We start from the raw sequence: 23,506 nt of genomic DNA, 5'->3' as shown, positions 1-23,506 counted from the left end.
CTTCAAGATGGCAATGAGGTCCTATACATTATTGTTACATCATCCATAGTGCCTCCTTCAAAAGTGAGGGCTGCAACGCGATTTTATCTTTCTTATACTTGATTTGTCTTTCAATCGCTGCCTCACATTACTAGAGTTCTAATTATACAGATTTATGCGGAAAGGACAATCCAACAAACCCACCCATGTTTCTAAACTATTCTAATACGAGGCGTTACCAAATAATGAGGCAATTACGACATCAAGTATAATTTCAGAATAGATTTAATGATTACTCCAAGTTCTCTTCTCATCTACAATCTTGATTATCTAGAAGTTACTTTACTTTTGAGTTAATGGTGAGACCATTGTATTTGACATGTTTGAATAGAGAAAGTAAAGGGACAGCATAACTTATTAATATATTCTTGCTTTCCTTAAACACATTGATCAATCTGTGAAAATAACATCAAATTGAACACGTTTTAATTGAAGATAAAAACCGCGTTTTTGTATTGTTAGAGATTGTGTGACCGCTCATAACAAGCTTCATTCAACTTGACTTCTATTTCCTCTGATTTGACAATATTTCAGACGAAACAATTGTTCATTAGAATCAGAAAGCTTTCATCTTTGTTTGTTTTTGTTAATAATTGCAAATAATATATTTTGTACATAACTAAAATCCTGGAAAAACATGTTTATTTATCTGGTGGGGTTTCTGTTATGCAAACTAAAAAAACACAACTTCGACAGATGTTTAAGCTATTAGTGACACATGCTGCTAAAATATTTAACATCAATTATAATTGTCTTAAGTAGTTAATGGCCTGACATTTCGACCCTAGCAGAGTCTTTCTCGGAAACAGTCTCTCTGTGCGCCTTCAGACAATTCAAACCCATGGTCTAAACATCCAAGAAGGAAATGACCAATGTATTCGTCTGTTGCCTTTTACCACATAGGGGTATATCCCCCTTTTTAGTCTACTTTATTCACTAATTAATTACTTTTCTCCCCGTTCCCACCCTTGGTTGAGGGTTGAAATGTCGGGCCATTAACTATTTCTTTGCATTTATACCATGGGTCCTTTTGGTTTGTAAAAAGTTTGCAACGGCTTATTCTGTTTTCTCATCAATCATAAATAGTAAATTCGGTATTATGTAGAGCACATTTCTGTGAATTTGAATTGCAGCAAAGTAATTGTTGATTAACTCATTTGAAGATAATAGAATAGAATAATGATTTATTGTCACTTGTATAACAAAAAAAGAATATTAGTACAGTGAAATTCGTTTTGGTCTTGCGTGTCTGAAATACTTATGCTTAATAGAAATTTACTTTGTAGTTGAATGATAATAAGAAAATAATGTCCAATTCATAGCACACATCAATCACTTCTTGGAAGTGGTTTTAAACAATGATAATACATTTAATGTGTGTGCCAAGTACACCAATTTGACACAAACCTTGACGAATTAACACCAAACTAAAACAATGAAAGCCATTTTGAAAGTAGGAATGACTGTGGTTGAAGTCTCTGTAATAATGAGTTGCCAAATAAATTATCTCAAGGCACTTAAGGAAAAGTGACCCAATAAATATACACCTGGTCCATTCGAGATAATGCACTAAGCATTCACACTAAAGAATCAAACACTATTACAAACAAAATATGCATTTTATATATCATTCCTTACCGGATGAGTATAACAATATTTATATCATTCTCACTCTTAATAAACATTTGAAAGATTTCATTTGTTTGAATAATACCTCCATTAATTGAGAGATTATGGCGTTGTACTGTTGTCACTAAGCTTTAGTAACATCTTCCTCCTGAACTGAATCATCATATTCAAAAGCTTTTAATGTTTTCTGACCAATCAAGTCATAGATGTTTTCCGGAGCATAGCCCTTGGGTTCTGCAACTTTCACAGTCAGCATATCTTCAGAAAGAATGGTCCCTTCTGGGATGTCCTTTGCAGCAACTACACTCTTACCAAGCTATACAGAAAAATACATTCAACAGTATGCAAATGGAATCCCACAAAATGTGAACTTTGATTTATTAACATAAACGCAGGGCAAAGTTTGATGTGTAATTAAGTTTTCTAAAACCTGTTTCTCCAATGGCTGGTTTCTGTTATATTTTTTTGGTTTATTACGGATTCTTTTTGTGTTGGTTCTTACCTTGTTATGACAAGCAAGCTCACATTGTCGCATCTCTTTAACCCTTGACCCCAAGGCTCTTTCAAGAAACCTGATTTTTGTGATAAGCTCCTTCAGTTCATGTGGTTCTGTGAAATAAAGAGTTAAGATGAAAGCAACATGGTAAAACACACATTGATCAAACAAAAATCCATATTCTAAGACACACCCAATTTCTTCTATTTGAAACTGAACCCACCTAAAGACGCTTCATGGTCACTGCCCTTCCAGGTTTTGTCTAGTGTTATATGCCTCTCTATTACTTTAGCTCCCAAAGCAACGGCACCTAGGGTGATTGTTTGTCCACTCTCATGACCTGAATAACCAATCGGAATGTCTGGAAACTCCTTCTTGTATTCCTGCAAAATAAAAACAAAACATACAACATTATAATAAATATTATAATATGCCCAAAATATCCCTGGGTTTTTGTCAATAATATTTCAAGGTTACTATACCTTCTCAACCTCTGGACAACGAAGACCACTTAACTCTAAATACCCAATCTATATTTATGTTGAAAATTGACAGCCCAATACTACACTGACCAATTTGAAATGATGTTGAATTAAATCTTAATTTTACCTCAAGAATTCTAAGATGCACATCTTCTGGCTCCAATGGATAGGCACTGGTGCATTGTAGCATGCAGAAATTGACATTCTCAACTTTCAGGGTTTGGTAAACCTAGAAATAATAAAAGTTTGCCATCATTTAATGGAATCTTAAAAACTATTTTTATTATACTTAACTCGAAGTGGACACCAACTTGTTTTTATATTTTGTTTTCTATTTTTCTGAAACTTTCCTTCGAAAGTGTGTTAGGCATTGGCAAAATTAAAGTCACCTGGAAGTGGTATTTTGTCAAGATAAAGCTTTTGTCACTAAAATATATGTTTTGATGAGTAGAATATGAATAAACAGTTAACTAAGGTTCTAAATATTTAGTTTCCATTTTATTAACAAATTTAAAAGTAGACCCGACCCGAGAGGGCGCTGTTCGTGATGTCAATCGAGACGCGATATTTGAAGCACAGCGGCTCGAAGTGTTTGCTGCACAGCACTGGAAAAGACATCGGACCGGACCACTTTGCAAAATGACCCCATTTTTAGTTGTTTTGCTGCCTCAAGCAGCAATACATCAGCAGCAATACACATGGTCGACATTGCCGGAAAAATGCAAGAAATAAACAAACAAACTCACGACTAGGACTTGCATGTACTTGCACGTACGTGTGTTCCATGTTCGATCGAGGCAAAGTCTGCCTCGATTGACATCACAAAAGGGGTAGGCGGAGTCATCCCCCAAACAACTTTTGTCTATTTTTTAACATATAAATTGTTACAAACAATTACTCAAAAAAGTATTTTATTGATCATTAACATATACTCTAATGTTCGAAGAAACAAAAATTCTATTTCCAGGTGACTTTAAGGCCTAGACATAATACATGTATATGCATTTATGGTAGGAATATACAAAGAGATAAGAAGAGTAAACAATATTCACACTGAAACATTCTTGTTCCAAAGGTTAAAATTACTTTGAATATTGATCTGACAGCAGATGTTTTTGCCGGTGTTGCTCAAAACCATAGACATCTGTTACAATGTATGATAACTAGGGTTAAATTTACAGTATAAAATTAAAGCACACAGCAATCAATTGTCTGGATGATGGTCTAGATAATGTGAATTAGTTGACTACTTTACAATCATAAAAGGTTTGTAAAAGGTTTACATCATCAGTGTCATATGACCAGGGGATTCTATTATGTTGGTCAGTAATGTCTGCCTGAAGGGTGTCCTCCAAATAAAAGGGACAATATGACCAACCTACATACCATTAGTATTGTATCAGACTCCACTGCTAATAAGGTTTGTTTGTTTGTTTGTTTAATATCCGAGTGTGTGTCCATGTTTTACCTTCTTCATTGTATCCATGGATTGCATCCCAGAAGATACCACCATTGGTCGGCCTTTCTTGGCAGATTTTGTAAGAAATGGAAGATTGTTGGTATCACCTGAGCCAACTTTGAAGAAAGGAACGTCCAATTTATGCAAAAACTCCATCGCCGCCTGAAACAAAAGAAAAATCAAGCCAGTATTACCTTCCTGATTAAACAATAGGCACATTTCCAAGTAAACATGACCAGTACATTTTGTTTAGACTTTGTAATTTAAAGGTTTATTAGTTATTAAGGACAGTGTTTTGGGCAATGAACTTGACATAGACATTCTACCTGAATGCTGCAGGCTGGGCCCGACAGTGGTTTTCCACTTGGTTTGATTTCTGATTCCATCCCATTGTTATTGGTTTTTTTTTCTTGGTCATTTGTCTGAGCACTTTGCATCCTTGAGAAAAGAAATCATATTAATGTTGTTAATATTTGTTTTTATTTTGTTATTATTATTATTGTTATTATTATTATTATTATTATTAATAAAACACAAATATTGTTTACAAGGATATAACAAGATGTGAATATTTGTTTTATTCTAACAAACCTCATCCATGCCCGATGCTGTAAAGTAGATGCCAACTTCCTTTGCGTAATCCTTCAGCTCTTGATACTGATCATGACTGAACTCCAAGAAGCGTTTATGTTCTCCATAAGTCTTTCCAAAGGAGTTCTTGGACTTGTAAGGGCGAGCTAAAGCCGCTTTATTGAACTTGTATTGTAATTCTGATTTCTGAAATTTGGCACAGTCGGCTCCTGCTTCCTACGATAAAATAAAAAGACACAAACCACAAATGATATCACTTTTTAGGAAGTTTTCCTTTTGATATGTCAGGAACCCTAGGCTAAATGCCCTTTGAAAACCTCTTTCTTACTTGTTTGCTTTATGTGTTGTTGCTGTATTCCAAATACCCATGTACTGATACTTTACATTGCTATTCCTTGTGATGCCAATCCTATATGCAAAGTTTATATGAAAGTTTCACTTTATTTGCAGCTCTGTATTTATAGGTACATTAGTTAGTCATCCAAGTATAGTATTAAACTTAAAACATGTAATAAACAGCAGAAACAAAGATGCTTTCTTCTTTATGGTAGCCAGGTATAAAAGGTTTGAAAGTTAACTCAACAAGTTAACAGATTTAAGTACTAGGCCTACGACTGTTTTGTTTTCCTTTATTGCAGTTTCAACAATTAATTGAAAAACAGGCTTTGAAAATTAAAAAGAGTTCAATTTCATTGTCTAATAAATATGACACCAGCTCTTCGCTAGTGAGTAGGTTATTTATAAAAGGCTACTAATAAAAAGTACTACATGTATATTATAAAGTCTCTCAAGTCTAGATAGGAGAAGTTTAGCTGACTGGATGAGTGACTGTGTAATGCATGCATGACTCAGCCTAAATTTACTTTGCGAGTGAGTGACTGGCTGAGGACTGTACTGGCCGAGTGGGGAGACCGGGAAGTCTCTTATTAACATGATTAAAAGATTACCCGCACTCCCTGGAACCATGCTGGAACCATCTGGAACCCTGTACCCATGCGTATACGCACTGAGTGACACAGGGGTTCCGCACAGGGAGCCTGATTGGAATAAGGTGTGACAAACTCCTTATTAGTATATTTACATAACAAATGACACACACTCCGAAAGTCTTAATATCAAAATAAAATCAAATTGGTTTTTACCTTGACTATTTTAATCATTTGCTTTGCTATTTTGATGTCTCCCTGATGGTTTTGACCAATCTCTGCAATAACGAAGCATGGATGATCCCCTCCAATCATACGACCGGGAGCTATCTCAAATTCAAGCGGCATTTTTACGAGATTTCTGCAACTATTCTGTAAGGGAAGGAACCACCGTCGGGTAGCGATCAATGATTATTTCACGTGGAATGTATGACATTAACCTTCGACCTTGTTAATAAATACACGTCAATTGAGGGCGCTATTTGAGATAAGTGGCAAAGACATTATTTTGCTCGATCGGAGGGGGCGGGGTGTATTTCCCGGAATAAATTTTGCAAGCTCTTGTTAAGCTTTGTTATATCATTCAAAAACACTATTCACACAAATCATTGGAATCAAACAAATTGTTTGCATTTTCTTTTTGATTTCAGGCCAATTTTATTTGTATTTATAAAGCATAGATCCACATAAATTTCACCTGGTGGGTGTTTGCAAGATGTTTGGCAATTATTTATCTTTTTTAGGCTCTAAAAACACACCTAAATGTAGTACTGACTTAATGATAATATATCAAAATATAAATTTCCAATTACTGGATAAAAACTGAAAATAAATTACACAATTTACAAATAATTGTTGTTTTTGGTAAGCAAACCTGTTGAGAATAATTTGTCACAAAATATTGTTGAAGTTTAGAAGATTGCACCTGAAGACCTGCAAAACCAATAATACTTTTTTCAATTAGAACACTTGGATGTTGACAGAAAAACTGACTTTTTTACTATTCATTATTTCACTTAAATTGAATCATCATCTGCTTTGAAAATGGGATCACCTGCTTTGAGAATGGGTCAGACCAGTTGAAAATGGGATCACCTACTTTGAAAATGGGATCACCTGATTTGATAATGGGATCACCTGATTTGATAATGGGATCACCTGATTTGATAATGGGATCACCTGATTTGATAATGGGATCAAATGATTTGATAATGGGATCAAATGATTTGATAATGGGATCACCTGATTTGATAATGGGATCACCTGATTTGATAATGGGATCACCTGATTTGATAATGGGATCAAATGATTTGATAATGGGATCAAATGATTTGATAAATGGGATCACCTGATTTGATAATGGGATCACCTGATTTGATAATGGGATCACCCGATTTGATAATGGGATCACCCGATTTGATAATGGGATCAAATGATTTGAAAATTGTAACACCCGGCAGCTGCTTTGAAAATGGGATCAATTGATTTAAAAATGGGATCACCTGATTTGATGAAATCTTTGCAGGTTGATCAATATTGACAACTTCAGGTTTTTACTCAATTCCTAAATAAATAATGAACTTCACCACTTCGCATTGGTATTACAATTTGGTTTCAAAACAAAAAAACATGAGTCTAAAACTTTCTGATTAAAACTAAATATTAAATTAAAAATTAAAATGATGTGCAAACAGGCTTTGAAATAACCCACAGTAACCACAGCAATTACAAGGTTCCAATACAATCTTACATCACCCAATCCTATAGAAAAGCCCTTTATACCAGATAAAATAAGCTGTGCCCCTTCAAGGCTTGTAGAAATGAATATTTGCAATTCGTTGGACCAGTCTCCTCCACCATGAAGTTGTTTTGTCAATCCATCTTCCTACTTCCAATCTATTTTAATATTCAAATTATCCCTTTTTGCAACTCTTTCCCATCCCTCATAATTCCTTCGAGTAATTTGTAAACAATTAATGAGTTTTACAAACTGTAGTTGGTTATAACTGCTTAGAAGCAGATCTGACAGACCATCTTCCGTCATGCAGTGACATTCATGTAATGACAGACGTTTCAGACATGTAAACTTATTGTGTCTAAGAATAGTTTGTAAAACATTGGTAGTAAAACTGTCAACTCGTATTAGTCCTATAGACTCCACATTAACGCTTCTTGATAAAATAAAGCTGAGGGCTTCTTCAGACAGTGAGTCATCTCCATTCCGACACCAGAAATCTAACTCGACTAGTTCTGTCATTGCTGGATGATTATTATTAATGTCACCCAATGTATTAAACACTTTACCATTCTTCATCATCAGAAGGAATAACTTCTGTAAGTTTGGACAAAGCTGGCAAATAACAACTGGGTCTAAACCACTGATATCTTGAAGAGATAGGACTTTCAAATCAGGACCAATCTCGATAAGGACTGGCATCACACCATCTTCAAATGTAATATCTTCACTTTCCTCACAACACAACTGTAAATCTTTCAAATTGTGCATTTTAGCAAGGTGGCATAAACCTGAGTTATCAAACCCACCAGCAAATCTGAGGTCAAGTTGGGTCACTTGAGGACATATTGTAGGAATCGCTTGTAACATTTCATTGGATACTGATATAAAATCCTGACATTGTAATGATCGTAGTTTGTATTTGTAGCATTCTGGAGAATTGATGAGGGATTCTATATTCTCTATATCCTCATCAAATAAACAATTAATGAGACTTGGGTAATCTACCACTTGGAGTTGAGGTATGTTTTTGAGAATAGCACGCACTCCCATCTCTGTGACAAGGGTGTAAGAAACATCTAAGCGTTTTAATTTAGTTCCACGCTTACTGGAAGCTACTTCTTGACATAGCACCATGAGATCTTGATCACTTATTTGACAGTGTTTCATGGACACATCTTGCAGTTCGGTACAATTCTTGAATATAATATGTGCAGCAGAACTGCGCAAGTTTGTCTTGGTCACATATAGAGTAGATAGATATTGAAGACTGGTAGCTATTGCATGAAAACCTGCAGATGTAACTCTCTTGCAGTTGGTCAAATCCAGTTTATGAAGGACCTGTAAAACAATACAAAAATACAATTAAAATACAGAATAAACTACACACATATGCACTGTATCATTGAATTCAGTTTATCGTCAACTAGTTGAATGTAAAAACATTAATTCCCACTTGATTAGAAATATTGACCCCTTTTCAGTGACTGTGTTGTCCCGCTGGCCATGTGCCAGTTATAACACTAAATGACCAGTCCCCATTCTGTTTAACTAGTCTATCATCGGGCTAGTTTATTGCTTTTAAGTCCTGACTCTTCCTGCTGGCTATTTTATTGCTGAAGTCCCATCCTGTGTATAAAACTGCTTCATGTCAGTTCAAATTACAAGTCCCATGCTAAAATGACAATGTTGAAAGACAACCTTGGACCAATGAAAAAGCTGATGGACCAGTGATATAACAGAGCTACCAATCAACCACCCTTAGGGTAACGTCCAAACTTAATAATAATAACAAATTCTTATATAGCGCATTCCACAATAACCGTATCAATGCTTTTTACATTAAGTCCCGACTCTTCCAAACTTGTGGATCATGCTGAGTAAACCAACGTAAACATAAACTTAACTCTAACTGTCTAACTGGTCCTGCTGGCCAGTCACAGAAAAAAGTTAAACTGTTAAAGGCAAACCTTTAATTTACCTTACAAGATGATGCAATAATTCCTGCAACTTCATCGTTTACAATACGATTGCAACTACTCAGATCTAGATGTTGAAGTGCACGACCAAACAGCAATAAATGAAGACACGACCTACTTAGTCGCTGTTCCTTAATAAGAACATTCATAACATCTTGAGCAAGCTGGGAATCTAAAAGGAAATGGAATCAAATGAAATGAAATAAATGAAATAGTGAAAATTAAAATTGTTAATTCACAATCACATGAATTATTGAACAAAACTTTTAATGTAGTGGTGTGGTGGACTGGTGGTGGATGGAAGGGGTCTCCAGAATGCAGAAAAGGCAAGGCATATGTCGAGAAATAAAGGCCTACTTGCATGACTTTACAAACACATATGCAATTCAATATCACATATTGTTTTCAAAAAGGTTTGAAATATACTGATGAAATTAACTTTATAAAATTATTTACAAAAATATTATTTTAATGATGTTGCACTCACTGAGCTCATTGAAGGGTCCAAGGACATGCAGATAATTGGCTTGACCCAAATGGTATTCCTCATAATGACCAGTCCAGTGGTCAATATTCTTAGCAATAAAACTAAGACAGATACCATGAAGTGTACTGGGTGACAGACGCTTTGGCATTGCTGAAATGTTCAGTGAAAATATATTTTACTTCCTGAAATTCTTGATAAGTTGATTGATTGTTAGACTTAGTTAGAGTAGACCGTCTTCTATCTGACGGCGGATGGCAGCTCCCTCCGAAGACTAAAGATGGACGTGTGACACTGCCGACAGTTTATGTTTACTGCAGAAACTCCAGATCATGATGATTGCACAATGGAAAGAAATGATCTCTTCTTCTATACTAAACCTGTCTGAACTGACGTACATGACAGCTGGAAGTTAAACTATGACGTGTTACTTTAAAAGGATGGGTTGTAGGTTTGTTATGTTGCGCGCGCTGTTAGGCAGGCAGGCAAGGGGGACAGGCATGGGCGGGGCGGGGGGGGGGTTGTCGATAGCTGATATGACTTCATGCACTCTGGAATGTATCCCTCAAAGGAAGAAGGGAAAATAGTTTCTTCCACGTTTAATTATGCGAAATCTAAATGCAAGTTTGCAAGCTAAAACTCCCTAGTTCCGCCCCTTCTACAACTTTAGCCCATTGTTTCTGGGGTTTTTTCTTATTAGTCTGGTGCCAAGAATGTCTTCATCATTATCACATGGTTTTGTTGGACAGGATCTTAGGTATCAGACATTGTACTGGATTGTTTATTTTCGTACGGATGAGCAATCGTACACTGATTCTTGATTCTTTGTGGTAAGTTTTTGTATCATTTCTTCATATTTGTATTGATATGAAATAACTTAAAACGTAATCAGTGAAATATTACGTTATTCAATCTGTTATTTTCTACAAACCTTCCACAGTTAAAAGCGACAAATTGATACATTTCACCACCAAAACCAATTCTCTATCCGACTGTTTACTGTTTTTGTGTTCGTCAACTCAATTGACATTCCTATAAATATATGAGTGTGACTTTCTGAGTGTATTGGGGGGGGGGGGGGTCCATACTCGACAAGCTTTGCTTTTTATGGGCCCCCTCCAACTCCACCACCTTGTGCTCTGTTTTGATTTTGGTTTTGGTTTTCTGTAATTAATATTGGAAAAGTTTCCGTATGGCGCCACCACTTTTTCATTCGATATGAAATAATATAGTATCTAATTTACCTCAATGAGATATCCCTTTTTTGAAAAAATTAGTGAAAAGGTGGTGGCGCCATACGGAAAGTTATCCTTAATATTTTGCCTTTGCTTGTAAATATTGTACTATACTATACTATAATTCACTTCTTATTCTTCTTCAAAGTTCTTCTTCTTCCTGTAAAGTGCTGCTTCAGAAAATTTGAACATTACTACATTGTTTTGTTTATTTGTTTGGTTTTGGAAAAAAAAGTGAATTGAATTGAAATTGCTCCATCCATGGTGTGAGTTTGTTGTGGCATTTCTGACTCTTTTTTATTTCTTGAGCTTTTACTTTTTGTTCTAGTCTTTCAACATTTTTATTTTTATTATTTTTTAGCAGCTTCACATAACATTCCAAAACACAATAGTTAAACCTCTTAAAATTATATAGGAAATGGATTTTTTAAAATATTATTAGTTGAAATTTATGTTATTAAGAATAAGATTCAAATTATAAATTTTTGTTTTTACCCGTACACCGATGTGTGTTAGCACTGTATACTCAGTACTTCCCCGAGTCCTGTGAAAAAATAACTCAGGCATGTTACTCATGTGGGATTTGAACCCACGATCCTTGCAATTCTAGAGCAGTGTCTAACCAACTAGACTACCGAGGTTGCCCGGTAGCTAGAGGCAGTTCGAATCCTATGTTTTGGCAGCTGGTACCGCAACGATATATAATAGACGTTAAATTTGCATCGGGATAAAGAATATTAATTTTGGTTTTTACCCATACACCGATGTGTGTTAGCACTGTATACTTAGTACTTTCCCGAGTCCTGTGAAAAAATATCACAGAGATGTGAGGTATTGCTATTTACAAAGCTATTGGTACATGTTTGGTATACAAGTTGCATACATGTACATCTCACTCGCTGATCAAGAGGTCTAGAGCAAACAAAATTTAATCATTGCCTTTTTTCATGGATTTATTAAAAGTGGTTTTATTTTTGATGAATTATTTAGCAATCAAATTTACAATAATCTTGATGATTTCATTGTGTGGAAAGTTAACACACTGGAGTCGTACTTTTCTGTGCAAGTGCAGATAGAGCTTTATAGCACAATCTTTAAATAGAATTGTAAAATTCAAAATCATTTAAGGTCAATTTTGCCCACACCAATTTTAATTGTGTGCTATATTTGGAGGTTTTAATTCCAAAGAAGGTTTGACATAGTGGCAATTAATGTGTCTGTATTATTCATGACATATTTTCGGTCCTCCCTTCTTTGTTTCAGATTCTTAATGTTGTGTCTTGATGTAATTACAAAAGATGGAGGAAGGAAATCCTGATAGCAACTCAACACAAAAAGACATCCTCATCCCAGCAACAAGAAATGAAGATGATATTAACCCATTTGAAGAGTATATGTGGATGGGTGATCCTAAAGAAGAGGATGAGGTCAATCAACAGGTAGGTTCAAGGTCAAAGGTTAAGTGTTATGTCTTACAGCTTGACATCATGTTTCTTCAAGATACATGACACATATCATACGAAGTAAATTATGTCTGGTGATTATACCAAAAGGGAGGCTATATAACCTTATAACCTTATGGGGGGATTGCAATTTTGTTACTGTTATTGTCTCTCTGCATATTGTGTGCATACTGTTTATTTGTTTGTTATTGTATGCCTATGTGGTTTTAGGCTTCAAAGAAGTTAACTCTATAGTACAGCCAGGTGGGAGAAACTTTTCTCTCAAAGTTGTTATTTTGGGGGTCTTTTTTAGGGGAAAGTGTTATGTCTTAAAAACAAAGTAAAGAAAGATGTAATAAGCACTGCACATTGTGTGTGAAAGCCAATGGCCAAACTAAACTAACCCCGTTGATGTTGACACTTGACCCTTGGAGCTTGACCTGAAGGTTCTAAAAAGAGATCAATCACACCAATCACTTCATTCCTCCTCCCATCTGTGCCTCACTGTGACCTGCCCCCCCCCCCCCCCACCACCACCACCTGGGACCTTGTGTATCTTAATCCCTGCAATAGGTATCTTCTGTGGGACACCACACTGAATTGATGCAATAGGTTATTACTTTAGTAATGCTGATGTTGTCATTAAAAAGTTGTTGTTTCAAATATTTGTGTTTAGATAATGGAAGAAATTCTGGAGGAGGAATTTATAGAGTCGTGCTTTGAAGACATGTTGGAGGAAGAAGCTCTTGGTTTGTTTTCTCCACCTAATGCAGACGGAGATACTATTGATGATGGAATCCCATCCCTTCATAGTCTTAGTATTGACAGTGGAGCTATTAGTGATTTAGATGCAGATGGAGTAGTGGCAGGAGAGAGTGGTATAGTAGAGGAACAAGACATCACTTGGAGAGGAACAGCAGAAGGAGTTGCTCCTTCTGGGTTTGGAGGACATGACTCGGAAGGAGAATCAGATGTAAGTATCATAGTTTTAGAGAAGTGTCTTAATACTGAGTGTATGTTGACAGTGAAGGAAATTGTGTGTAGTGTAGCAGCCCCTACCCGTGTCAACCCCCTCCTCTCCCTTTGCTTGCATTAACTGTGGCAGAGTCTGTCATGCAAGAATTAGACTGCTCAGCCACAGCCGCCGCTGCAACAGAGATGACACCCCCCCCCCCCCCACCCCACACACAGTCCATTGTCGGGGTTGACGGACAGATGCCTACTATTTTGACACCCTTCTGACAGACTACTTTTTCTTTCAGTTAAAATTGAAAGTATTGTCAATGAAAAACATAGCTTACCAATTAAACCATAAACAGCATGTTTATAAGTTCTTCATAAATCCTGTGAAGACATGGTATTGGCCGAGATACAAGTATTGTCATGATTGACATACCTGGCACCATGGACCAAAGATATTGGCAAAATAGGGAGAACACCAATATCAGGCATGCAACTTGCCATAAAATGCAGAAAATACTGAAACTAGTTTGTATTGGGCCCTTTTTGTTAGGTTCCCCTAGCATCCCCCGATACATAAAGCAACAAAAACACTACGGAGCCAGACTATGCAGAAAATAGTGTACACGATAACAATTGTGTCCTAGCCGCGTATTGGGCACTTACAGTGTCTGGTTCCCGCTCACCCCATTTATAAACTGCACATAAAACACTACGGAGCCAGACTGTGCATAAAATAGAGTAGAAGGTATGCTGTACGAGGAAAACTTGTGTCTCTGTGATTTCATTTGTAGCGGCGGATTTCCATTTCATGAAACGTGGAAATCTACTGATCCGCGGAAGAGTTGCATGACTGCAACAAAGGGCTAGATAGCTCAGCTTGTAGAGCGCGCTGGCATGTTAATCTTGAGGGCGTTAGTTTAAGTCCCACTCTAGTAAATTTTCTTTGTTCAACCCAAAATCATGTAATTACTCATCTTAAATAATGGTGTTGCATGATTTTGCTTGTTGCATATCAAAAATAACAACCAAGTAGAGAGGAGAAAATGTTATAATTGTCTTATTTTGTCCTGTTTTCTTCTTCAGAACTCGGACTCGGATTCTTTGGGTGATAATCCACAGAGGTAGATGCTGATCCTACACAACAACAATGTACAAGATTTATACAACACGACTTCATCATTAAGCCACTGTATAAAATTGAATTCAATTTTAGTGTGGACCCAAAAATGTGTATATTGTGTTTGCAAAGATTGTGTTTGTATAAAAATAGATCAAGTTGTGAATACTTGGAAGATGTACTGATAGTACAATGTATATATATATATCCTTTTATTTTGTTGATGACAATACAGCCATTTAGTTAAATTTCACTTTATATGTAAAATGTTGTAAACTCAAGGCTGGACCTTGAGACAGTTTTCTTAAACTGAACCTTGGTCTTTTTATCGGTTCCTTGTGTTACAAAATGTTTTGTGGTTTGGGTTTCATATCCAATTATTTAGTAGTAGTTGTTTAATTAGAACCAGTAGTTGTTTAATTAGAACCAGTAGTTGTTTAATTAGAACCAGTAGTTGTTTAATTAGAACCAGTAGTTGTTTAATTAGAACCAGTTTTCTAAACGGGGCTCAATTTCATGCTGCTTAGGCAGTAAGTTATGCTCAACCAATTATGGTAGCAGGAAACCAGGTAAAGACTGTACATGAGGAATGGTAGTTAAGACATTAACCATATTATGATAAGCAAAATTGTTATGTGCTGAGCTGTTTCTATTGCATAATCAGCTTCATGAAATTTGGGCCATTGTTAGTAGATTGTCACTAATTGACAGGTTTTTCACAAATGTAATATATTTGCAACCAGAATTTTGTTCAAGATAAGACTTAAAGGCAGTGGACACTATTGGTAATTTCTGAAAATAATTATTAGCATAAAACCTTTCTTGATTACAAGTAATGGGGAGAGGTTGATAGTATAAAACATTGTGAGAAACGACTCCCTCTCGAAGTGCCGTAGTTTTCGAGAAAGAAGTAATTTTCCACGAATTTGATTTAGAGACCTCAGATTTAGAACTTGAGGTCTTGAAATCAACCATCTAAACGCACACAGCTTCGTGTGAGAAGGGTTATTTTTCTTTCATTATAATCTCGCAACTTCGATGACCGATTGAGCTCAAATTTTCACAGGTTTGTTATTTTATGCATATGTTGAGATACACCAACTGTGAAGGCTAGTCTTTGACAATTACCAATAGTGTCCAGTGCCTTTAAAACTAAACTACAATGTAGGTAATACTCTTTTCCGTTCTGTATGACACAAAAACGAGGAAAAGAAAATTTGTGCGATGGAAATTAGTTCAGACAGATACATTTTTCAATTAATGCATTTCATTTCATTTTCAAATCTGTTTAAGGTCATCAACATTAGCGTTATTTCATACCTGAGAAACAGTTGGCTCTAAACGGATCACTGTTAAACATTATTACCTTATATAGGCTCCAAAGACTTTGAAATAAGTATTTATTTTCTTTCTCCGATAATGCAAGTAACGTTTACAAGTATTCAGACTAATTATTTATGTAAATGTCAGTTATTGCTGTGGAAAAGAAAGTTTAAGGAATCTAATTAAACTCCACGAAGTCTGGTTTGAACATAAAATGTTGTGGTAGCTCCAAAGTTACAGGTGGTATGCGTGAAAGCGCAAGTGATAATTGGTCGACTCAGCACTATAATGTCATTAACTACATTCCATTCTTAAAATAATCATAAAATCCTTAAAAATGTTACACAAAATTGAAATTGAATGATTCTTTTGCCACGTTTTTGGAAACCACCCTTAATCAATAGCCTTCATTTACCAGAAGGTCCAAAATATGAAAGAGTCAATATTTTGAAATCCATACAAACTGACCTTATAGTTCTGAGCTGACGAATAAGTATACAAGGCCTTGTTGCATTTTAGGGCAACATTTGAAAAATATAGCCTTGTTGCATTTTAGGGCAAAATTTGCAAGGTACACATGGCCTTGTTGCATTTTAGGAAAAAAGGCTACAGCCTTGTTGCATTTAAGGGCAAACTTTGATAATTTCACAAGGTTGCTGCATTTTAGGGCAACATTTGAAAAGTAAACAAGGCTTTAGACTTGTTGCATTTTTGGTCAAAATTTGCAAGGTACACAAGGCTATAAGCCTTGTTGCATTTTAGTGCAACATTTGGAGAAAAAATACAAGGCTTGTTGCATTTTAGGCAAATTTGAAAAGTACACAAGACTATAGCCTTGTTGCATTTTAGTGCAAATATGAAAGTACACAAGGCCTTGTTGCATTTTAGGCAAATTTGAAAATATCACAAGGCTATAGCCTTGTTGCATTTTAGGCAAATTTGAAAATATCACAAGGCTATAGCCTTGTTGCATTTTAGTGCAAATTTGAAAAGTACACAAGACTGTAGCCTTGTTGCATTTTAGGCAAATTTGAAAAGTACACAAGGCTAAATATATATAGCCTTGTTGCATTTTAGTGCAAATTTAAAAAGTACACAAGGCTATATATATATAGCCTTGTTGCATTTTAGTGCAAATTTAACAAGTACACAAGGCTATAGCCTTGTTGCATTTTAGTGCAAATTTGAAAAGTACACAAGGCTATAGCCTTGTTGCATTTTAGTGCAAATATGAAAGTACACAAGGCCTTGTTGCATTTTAGGCAAATTTGAAAATATCACAAGGCTATAGCCTTGTTGCATTTTAAGGCAAATTTGAAAATATCACAAGGCTATAGCCTTGTTGCATTTTAGGCAAATTTGAAAAGTACACAAGGCTATAGCCTTGTTGCATTTTAGTGCAAATATGAAAGTACACAAGGCCTTGTTGCATTTTAGGCAAATTTGAAAATATCACAAGCCGTGTTGCATTTTAGTGCAAATTTGAAAAGTACACAAGGCTATATATATATAGCCTTGTTGCAATTTAGTGCAAATTTGAAAAGTACACAAGACTATAGCCTTGTTGCATTTTAGGCAAATTTGAAAATATCACAAGCCTCGTTGCATTTTAGTGCAAATATGAAAGTACACAAGGCTATATAGCCTTGTTGCATTTTAGGCAAATTTGAAAATACCACAAGGCTATAGCCTTGTTGCATTTTAGTGCAAATTTGAAAAGTACATAAGGCCTTGTTGCATTTTAGGCAAATTTGAAAATATCACAAGCCTCGTTGCATTTTAGTGCAAATATGAAAGTACACAAGGCTATATAGCCTTGTTGCATTTTAGGCAAATTTGAAAATACCACAAGGCTATAGCCTTGTTGCATTTTAGTGCAAATTTGAAAAGTACATAAGGCCTTGTTGCATTTTAGGGCAACATTTGGAAAGTACACAAGGCTATATATAGCCTTGATGCATTTTAGGGCGAATTTAAAAAGTACACAAGGCCTTGTTGCATTTTAGGCAAATTTGAAAATATCACAAGGCCTTGTTGCATTTTAGGGCAAATTTGAAAACCCACCACAGAAAAATATATGCTGCCATGGAATGCGAGTCTGTTGAAATTCGTGGCTTCTTGCAGGTAAGATTTGAGTAATGAAGCTATGAAAATTTTCCGCCTCAGAAATGGACCCTGATATCCAGGACGTTGCTGTAGTATAATACGAAAGTGTTAGGCCGCCAGGGGTAAGTAATATTCCATGTGTTATAACATGCAAAAGTTGAAACATAAAAAGACTCTGTGAGAAACTTAGAAGGTTCATTATATTACGTTGTTTTCATTATAAATTGCACAATTTATACAAAATAATCCGTTGACCCTCGTACAAATTAAAAATCAAAAAGATATACATATAGGATTTATATTATTTGCTGGATAAAACAAAGAAAGATAATAAGCAAACCCATTGATACACAGCAACTTCCAAGTAGTTTGAAATTAAGTTGTAACCACCATGTGTAAGCAATTTGAGTCACTAATTATTTAAGAAGTAATAATAAATCAAAAAGGATTGCATACTAACCTTGGCTAGTGTATTAAGATTTACTATTAAACACTTTTGCTTGATGCTTGTATTTACGTATGATTTCACACTGCTTTGTGGAATTTCACATCTGCGGAAGAACAGTTTTATGAACTGTGCTGTCCAATTTATTAACATCTTACCTTATGATGTATATAAGCTGAAATATGTCTTCATTGTTCCTAGATATCATCACAACATGGATTCATCAAGGAGTATTATAAAGATGCTAACAGTGGACAACGGTACATGGATTCTGACCTATGATCTTAAATTGAACATGTAAACAGTCAAACTGAAATACTAGAAGTCAATATTATTTCCTTCTAACTATGAAGCTATGTCCATGTTTAAGTCGCTATGAAACTAGAACTTGGCGGGCATATCAAACATTCCTAACATTATTAAGTAGTTGTCACTTATCAAAATGGATAATTACAGAAACAAATAATTCAGTGAAATGTACAATGTGACTATTGACTTGGATTATTTGCATTAATGTACATTTCAAAAATCTTCTTATTTAATATATTAAATTCCCATAAACTTAAATAGTTCTTAATTAGTATTCACATCTCCTTGCAACTTTTATTATGAAGAATGGTAATGTATTCCACTGGTTCTGTTTGGTGTAATTCACTCTCCAGAAACCAACATTAATTTCATAAAATTTACATTCATATTCATTTACCATCTATAGAATTTTAGCTCATTTCATAACCACTCTATATAACTTTAAAATTTATAAAAACTACCTGTATTTTTGTAGCAGGTAATGATTTCAATCTAATCAAGTTTTAAACCTTATTTATTAAGCATTTTTACCATAAGTTACACAAATGCCAGCACATTGAGGAACACCTATAAACTATGTCAAAGTGCATCTTAACATTGTTGGTGTAAATTTAAATGTTTGTTTTCTTCTTCTTGAGTTCAGTTTAAATGTCACCAGATTACTGCGTATTATTTGATGCTAACATTAAAAGACAAGATTGTATGATATCAATATGTCTCATAGTACTGATTAATGGATCATAATTGCTAAGTACATACATCACATAGACTGAATCCGTTTGGTGTATTTTAGTTAAGTTTACAAGGTTTCTTATTAAGGTTTGCTGTAGTTGTTACTAGTCCTAACATTCACACATACACTCCAAACGCCTCCTATATTCAATTGCCCAAGTGAAGTATTTGCAATGGTAGGCCCATTTTATAACACTTACTTAATCACAGAGTAAAGCGTTTCAATCTTAACCAAGTCCAAGCAAAGAGGTTTGGAGTTACATAAGAGAACGGGAATGGATTCAATCTTATCCACGTCCAAGCAATGAGGTTTGGAGTAACATAAGAGAACGGGAATGGATTCAATCTTATCCACGTCCAAGCAATGAGGTTTGGAGTTGCATAAGAGAACGGGAATGGATTCAATCTTAACCAAGTCCAAGCAATGAGGTTTGGAGTTACATTAGAGAACGGGAATGGATTCAATCTTAACCAAGTCCAAGCAATGAGGTTTGGAGTTGCATAAGAGAACGGGAATGGATTCAATCTTATCCACGTCCAAGCAATGAGGTTTGGAGTTACATAAGAGAATGGGAATGGACAAATTTAGGCTTCACACACTATAGGCAAACTGCATCATCTGTTGGGGCTAATACATGAATGCTTTACAAAGCATAAAATAAACCAATACTTCATACTATCTACATGAGAGTTTGACCTTTACATCCCATAACAACAAGGTCACTTGTTTGCAGCAGAAAAGAGAATTAGAAACAAAACTTTTTAATTGTTCCATTAGCTGCTTGGGGAAAACCCTCCATTCCGGTGAAGCAAAATGAACAGCATGCTTTAACTACCATTGTTGGTTTCTTTTATTCACCAAACACTAAGAGATTTTATATATTAAATTCATGTATATTTGTTTATAAACATGAGCGTGATCTGTCATACTTTGACAACAATCGGCAATTTGAGTAAAGTTTGAGAAGATTGAAAGTAAATAATAATGATCCAGTGATGACCAGTAACCAAAAGTGTGTGACTTTCTTATTCAAACAATGGTGAATACACATTTGCATTGCTACAAAAAACCCATATCATTACACAATTAAAAAATCTACAAATGATCCTTATTGAAAAATATATACTTATCTCTTTTACTACATGTACATATTATATGCATATGTAATGTACCTAAATTAATACACAACCCTTCAAACAATTTATCTGAAAGCAATTGGTAGACTTAAAGAACATAAGATAGCCCCATCTCCAATATATATACATATACAAGTGACGACACCAATGGTGATGTTCTCATACACTTCATAACAGAATCAACTCCCTTTATCAAGAATACTCTCATCATTCTGGCTGCGTGTGAGACCCTAATAAGTTTCTTAAGTTTCATAACAAAATCTTTGGGCCAACCCAACTCCCTTTATCAAGAATACTCTCATCATTCTGGCTGCGTGTGAGACCCTAATAAGTTTCTTAAGTTTCATAACAGAATCTTTGGGCCAACCCAACTCCCTTTATCAAGAATACTCTCATCATTCTGGCTGCGTGTGAGACCCTAATAAGTTTCTTAAGTTTCATAACAGAATCTTTGGGCCAACCCAACTCCCTTTATCAAGAATACTCTCATCATTCTGGCTGCTTGTGAGACCCTAATAAGTGTCTTAAAATCATAACAGAATCTTTGGGCCAACCCAACTCCCTTTATCAAGAAAACTCTCATCATTCTGGCTGCTAGTGAGACCCTAATAAGTGTCTTAAATTTCTCAGGTTTCCCTGGTACCAAATATCTGAGAAAAATACACGGTTTAATTAAAGGTTATGAAATGAAAAGAACTATGTTCTTTACTAATATTTTGGCAAATAGTAGAATTATAATATAAATTGAAATACACAGATATGTAATTGTTTTGTAATTTAGGTCTACCAATGCTATACCACATACCTTGCTATACCATTGCTGCATTGTCATAACCAGATGAGTTGTTTTGAATAACATAAAGTTCAGGTCTCCTTTCAGTGTCTGGTGTACTTTGTGATTGAACTCCAGTCTGAGATGTATTAAGATTGGTTTCTATACCTCTAGCTGTTTCTCTTGCCTGGTGTTTTGGATTACTATTACGTCTTTCACCTTTCTTTGGTTTGACTTGGATTAGAGCTGATGCTAAAGAGAATCTTGATTGACCAACAGGAATCTTATCTCCATCTGGCATTGGCATTTGCATAAATAAAGTAGCAACTTGGGCCTTGTTGTCAGAGCACACTTCAAAGGAGAATGCAAAGGTTTGTTTCTAGAAATAAAAAAGGTCATAACAAGTATAATTAGAAACTTCTCTATTTAGGGGCAAAAGTTATGTACAAAATAATATTATGAGAAAATATAATTAGTTATTGCAAACTGCTTACCAACCAGAAGGACCTATTGTTTAGGTGCAAATAAGTTAGTGGCCTAACATTTTGACCTAAGCAGAGTCTTTCTCAAAGGCTTAACGTCTTTGGTGTTAGTTTTTGAGAAAGACTCTGCTAGGGTCAAAAATATCAGGCAACTAAAACTAACTACTTTTTATATTCATCTCTAAAACAAAATTGATTGGTTACATTTTTCTTCTATTGCATAAAACAACAAATCTGTGAAAATAATTATGTTAAGAAAAATAAACTTTTGTGTGCTTTGAAGTTTTTTACAGATTCAATTGTTTACGTGAGAAATTACTTCTTTCCCCAAAAACTACACTAGACACTAAACATTTACCTAGTAAATTTTTATGTTAGTTATTCTGAGTAATTACCAGACGGTCCAGAGCTTTTAATACAGTAATTGAAGTTATTCAAACACCACACAAAATCCTAGTGAAACTATTTTTGAGCTCTGAATAATTGGACAATCTGTGATAAAATGGTAGTGTCCTAAAGCTTACTTTGTTAGTTCCAGCTACTATATCTGGTGGGACAGTGTTCTCAATCACAAGATTAATCGGAGCAAAAGGTCTTCGGGCCATCACAGCTAACTCAACAGCTCGATTCTAATGGATACAAACAGAGGTGAATTAAATGATAAACAATGAAATGTCTTCACCCATATATGATAATTATCTGCCCGACTGTGGAAAACTTTCCCTACATACTGTATGGGAAAACTCATGTCTTTCTGCATATCATATAGGATTTGAAGCATATTGCATGGTGAGGTATCAATATATGTTTGGTTTGTGGTAACACCATGTGTGAATCTACTTGCCAGTTAGAGTTTGTTCTTAGAGAACTGTCTTTCTTTGTTTTACTACCGCGGAGTAGATTTATCGGGTGTTCGGGAGACTTCTCAGTTCTGAAAAGAACTGTCCTGCTTTTTAACTATTACCCGGGCAGATGGTAAAGAAAATAGGCTGGGACTACTACTTTAGCTTATAGGATTGTGATTAACTGTACTACCGCGGAGTCAGTTCTTAAAATTGGTCTCAAAGTTTTGACTAGCTGGCTCTAGTCATCGTCAGGAGACTGCATATTCTTGTAGCTAGCAATATGAAACCATAACAATGGCAAAGAAGAGATTTATGTAGTGTTTCAGAAGCTGCCAACACTCCCTGATTCTGCAGAAAGTTCACTGAAAATAGAACAATCTTTCCATGTTATTTTGTTGTAAAACATTATTGTTGCAATAAAGCAACAAGTGTTAAAGCAAGTGTGCTAAGCAGGGACAATGCCTATGTTTTCCTACCAATCAGGCTGATATGGGTGAATGTATGTCGTAATGTGTTGCCTGGTCCACTACTATGCACTAACTTATGACATTGCTTCACACTTATTTCAATGTGTAATAATTCTTGCATATTTGTTTATTTTAGCAGATTATCTGCTGAATGAGTAGTGGATAAATGGATGAACAATCTACACAGACACAGCACGATGAACCACAAAAACATCATGCATTATTGACATTATATCAAATAAGTACATGCTCAAATTGAATATGAATCAATACAACATGGAAGTAAACACACTTTGGTAACGAAACAAAAC

The 23,506-nt window shown here is 35.2% G+C and overlaps 4 protein-coding genes across 9 annotated transcripts in view; 1 reads left to right on the top strand and 3 right to left on the bottom strand.

Moving 5' to 3' along the window:
* Positions 1 to 246: 246 nt before the first annotated feature.
* On the bottom strand, positions 247 to 6,053 carry LOC117294985 (sialic acid synthase-like). Its single transcript, XM_033777544.1, has 7 exons — positions 5,839 to 6,053; positions 4,697 to 4,912; positions 4,115 to 4,267; positions 2,774 to 2,875; positions 2,388 to 2,547; positions 2,171 to 2,277; positions 247 to 1,984 (listed from the first exon to the last, which is right to left on the bottom strand). The coding sequence occupies exons 1-7, from the start codon at positions 5,968 to 5,970 to the stop codon at positions 1,793 to 1,795; spliced, it is 1,062 nt and encodes a 353-aa protein (XP_033633435.1). The 5' UTR covers positions 5,971 to 6,053; the 3' UTR covers positions 247 to 1,792.
* Positions 6,054 to 6,264: 211 nt separating this feature from the next.
* On the bottom strand, positions 6,265 to 10,223 carry LOC117295079 (EIN3-binding F-box protein 1-like). Of its 2 annotated transcripts, XR_004519630.1 has the most exons (4): positions 9,824 to 10,223; positions 9,339 to 9,508; positions 7,013 to 8,698; positions 6,265 to 6,885 (listed from the first exon to the last, which is right to left on the bottom strand). XR_004519630.1 is itself a non-coding variant. In XM_033777648.1 (3 exons), the coding sequence occupies exons 1-3, from the start codon at positions 9,969 to 9,971 to the stop codon at positions 7,508 to 7,510; spliced, it is 1,509 nt and encodes a 502-aa protein (XP_033633539.1). In that variant the 5' UTR covers positions 9,972 to 10,223; the 3' UTR covers positions 6,265 to 7,507. The 2 variants fall into 2 exon arrangements, 1 of the variants encoding a protein (XP_033633539.1); XM_033777648.1 differs by having other exon boundaries at positions 6,265 to 8,698.
* Positions 10,224 to 10,585: 362 nt separating this feature from the next.
* On the top strand, positions 10,586 to 15,412 carry LOC117294813 (polyadenylate-binding protein-interacting protein 2-like). The gene is made up of 4 exons (XM_033777346.1): positions 10,586 to 10,650; positions 12,319 to 12,494; positions 13,174 to 13,470; positions 14,544 to 15,412. Exons 2-4 carry the CDS (start codon positions 12,354 to 12,356, stop codon positions 14,583 to 14,585), a joined length of 480 nt encoding a protein of 159 aa, XP_033633237.1. The 5' UTR covers positions 10,586 to 10,650; positions 12,319 to 12,353; the 3' UTR covers positions 14,586 to 15,412.
* Positions 15,413 to 18,200: 2,788 nt separating this feature from the next.
* LOC117294366 (attractin-like) overlaps positions 18,201 to 23,506 on the bottom strand; it is a 51,146-nt gene continuing 45,840 nt past the window's right edge. For all 5 annotated transcript variants that reach the window (XM_033776738.1, XM_033776739.1, XM_033776740.1 and 2 more), the window contains 2 exons: positions 22,408 to 22,512; positions 18,201 to 21,780 (listed from right to left, as the gene is read on the bottom strand). In XM_033776738.1, coding sequence (XP_033632629.1) covers positions 21,439 to 21,780; positions 22,408 to 22,512 — 447 coding nt within the window. In that variant the 3' untranslated portion in view covers positions 18,201 to 21,438. The remainder of the gene's footprint in view (positions 21,781 to 22,407; positions 22,513 to 23,506) is intronic.

Source organism: Asterias rubens, chromosome 9 (assembly GCF_902459465.1).
Source record: "Asterias rubens chromosome 9, eAstRub1.3, whole genome shotgun sequence".
In the NCBI taxonomy this organism is placed as follows: Eukaryota; Metazoa; Echinodermata; class Asteroidea; order Forcipulatida; family Asteriidae; genus Asterias; species Asterias rubens.
This window is presented reverse-complemented; position numbering and strand designations above follow the sequence as displayed.

What these genes read in the sequence shown, in the direction of transcription:
- LOC117295079 (XM_033777648.1), bottom strand. Translation starts at nt 9,971, where the DNA reads ATGCCAAAGCGTCTGTCACCCAGTACACTTCATGGTATCTGTCTTAGT. An exon ending in TGGACCCTTCAATGAGCTCA is followed by an intron (nt 9,509 to 9,823) that starts GTGAGTGCAACA and finishes ATTTCCTTTTAG; the next exon opens with ATTCCCAGCTTGCTCAAGAT. An exon ending in TTATTGCATCATCTTGTAAG is followed by an intron (nt 8,699 to 9,338) that starts GTAAATTAAAGG and finishes ATTGTTTTACAG; the next exon opens with GTCCTTCATAAACTGGATTT.
- LOC117294813 (XM_033777346.1), top strand. Translation starts at nt 12,354, where the DNA reads ATGGAGGAAGGAAATCCTGATAGCAACTCAACACAAAAAGACATCCTC. An exon ending in AGGATGAGGTCAATCAACAG is followed by an intron (nt 12,495 to 13,173) that starts GTAGGTTCAAGG and finishes ATTTGTGTTTAG; the next exon opens with ATAATGGAAGAAATTCTGGA. An exon ending in ACTCGGAAGGAGAATCAGAT is followed by an intron (nt 13,471 to 14,543) that starts GTAAGTATCATA and finishes TTTCTTCTTCAG; the next exon opens with AACTCGGACTCGGATTCTTT.
- LOC117294985 (XM_033777544.1), bottom strand. Translation starts at nt 5,970, where the DNA reads ATGCCGCTTGAATTTGAGATAGCTCCCGGTCGTATGATTGGAGGGGAT. An exon ending in AAATGATTAAAATAGTCAAG is followed by an intron (nt 4,913 to 5,838) that starts GTAAAAACCAAT and finishes ATTTTATCGTAG; the next exon opens with GAAGCAGGAGCCGACTGTGC. An exon ending in TGACCATGAAGCGTCTTTAG is followed by an intron (nt 2,278 to 2,387) that starts GTGGGTTCAGTT and finishes TTTATTTCACAG; the next exon opens with AACCACATGAACTGAAGGAG.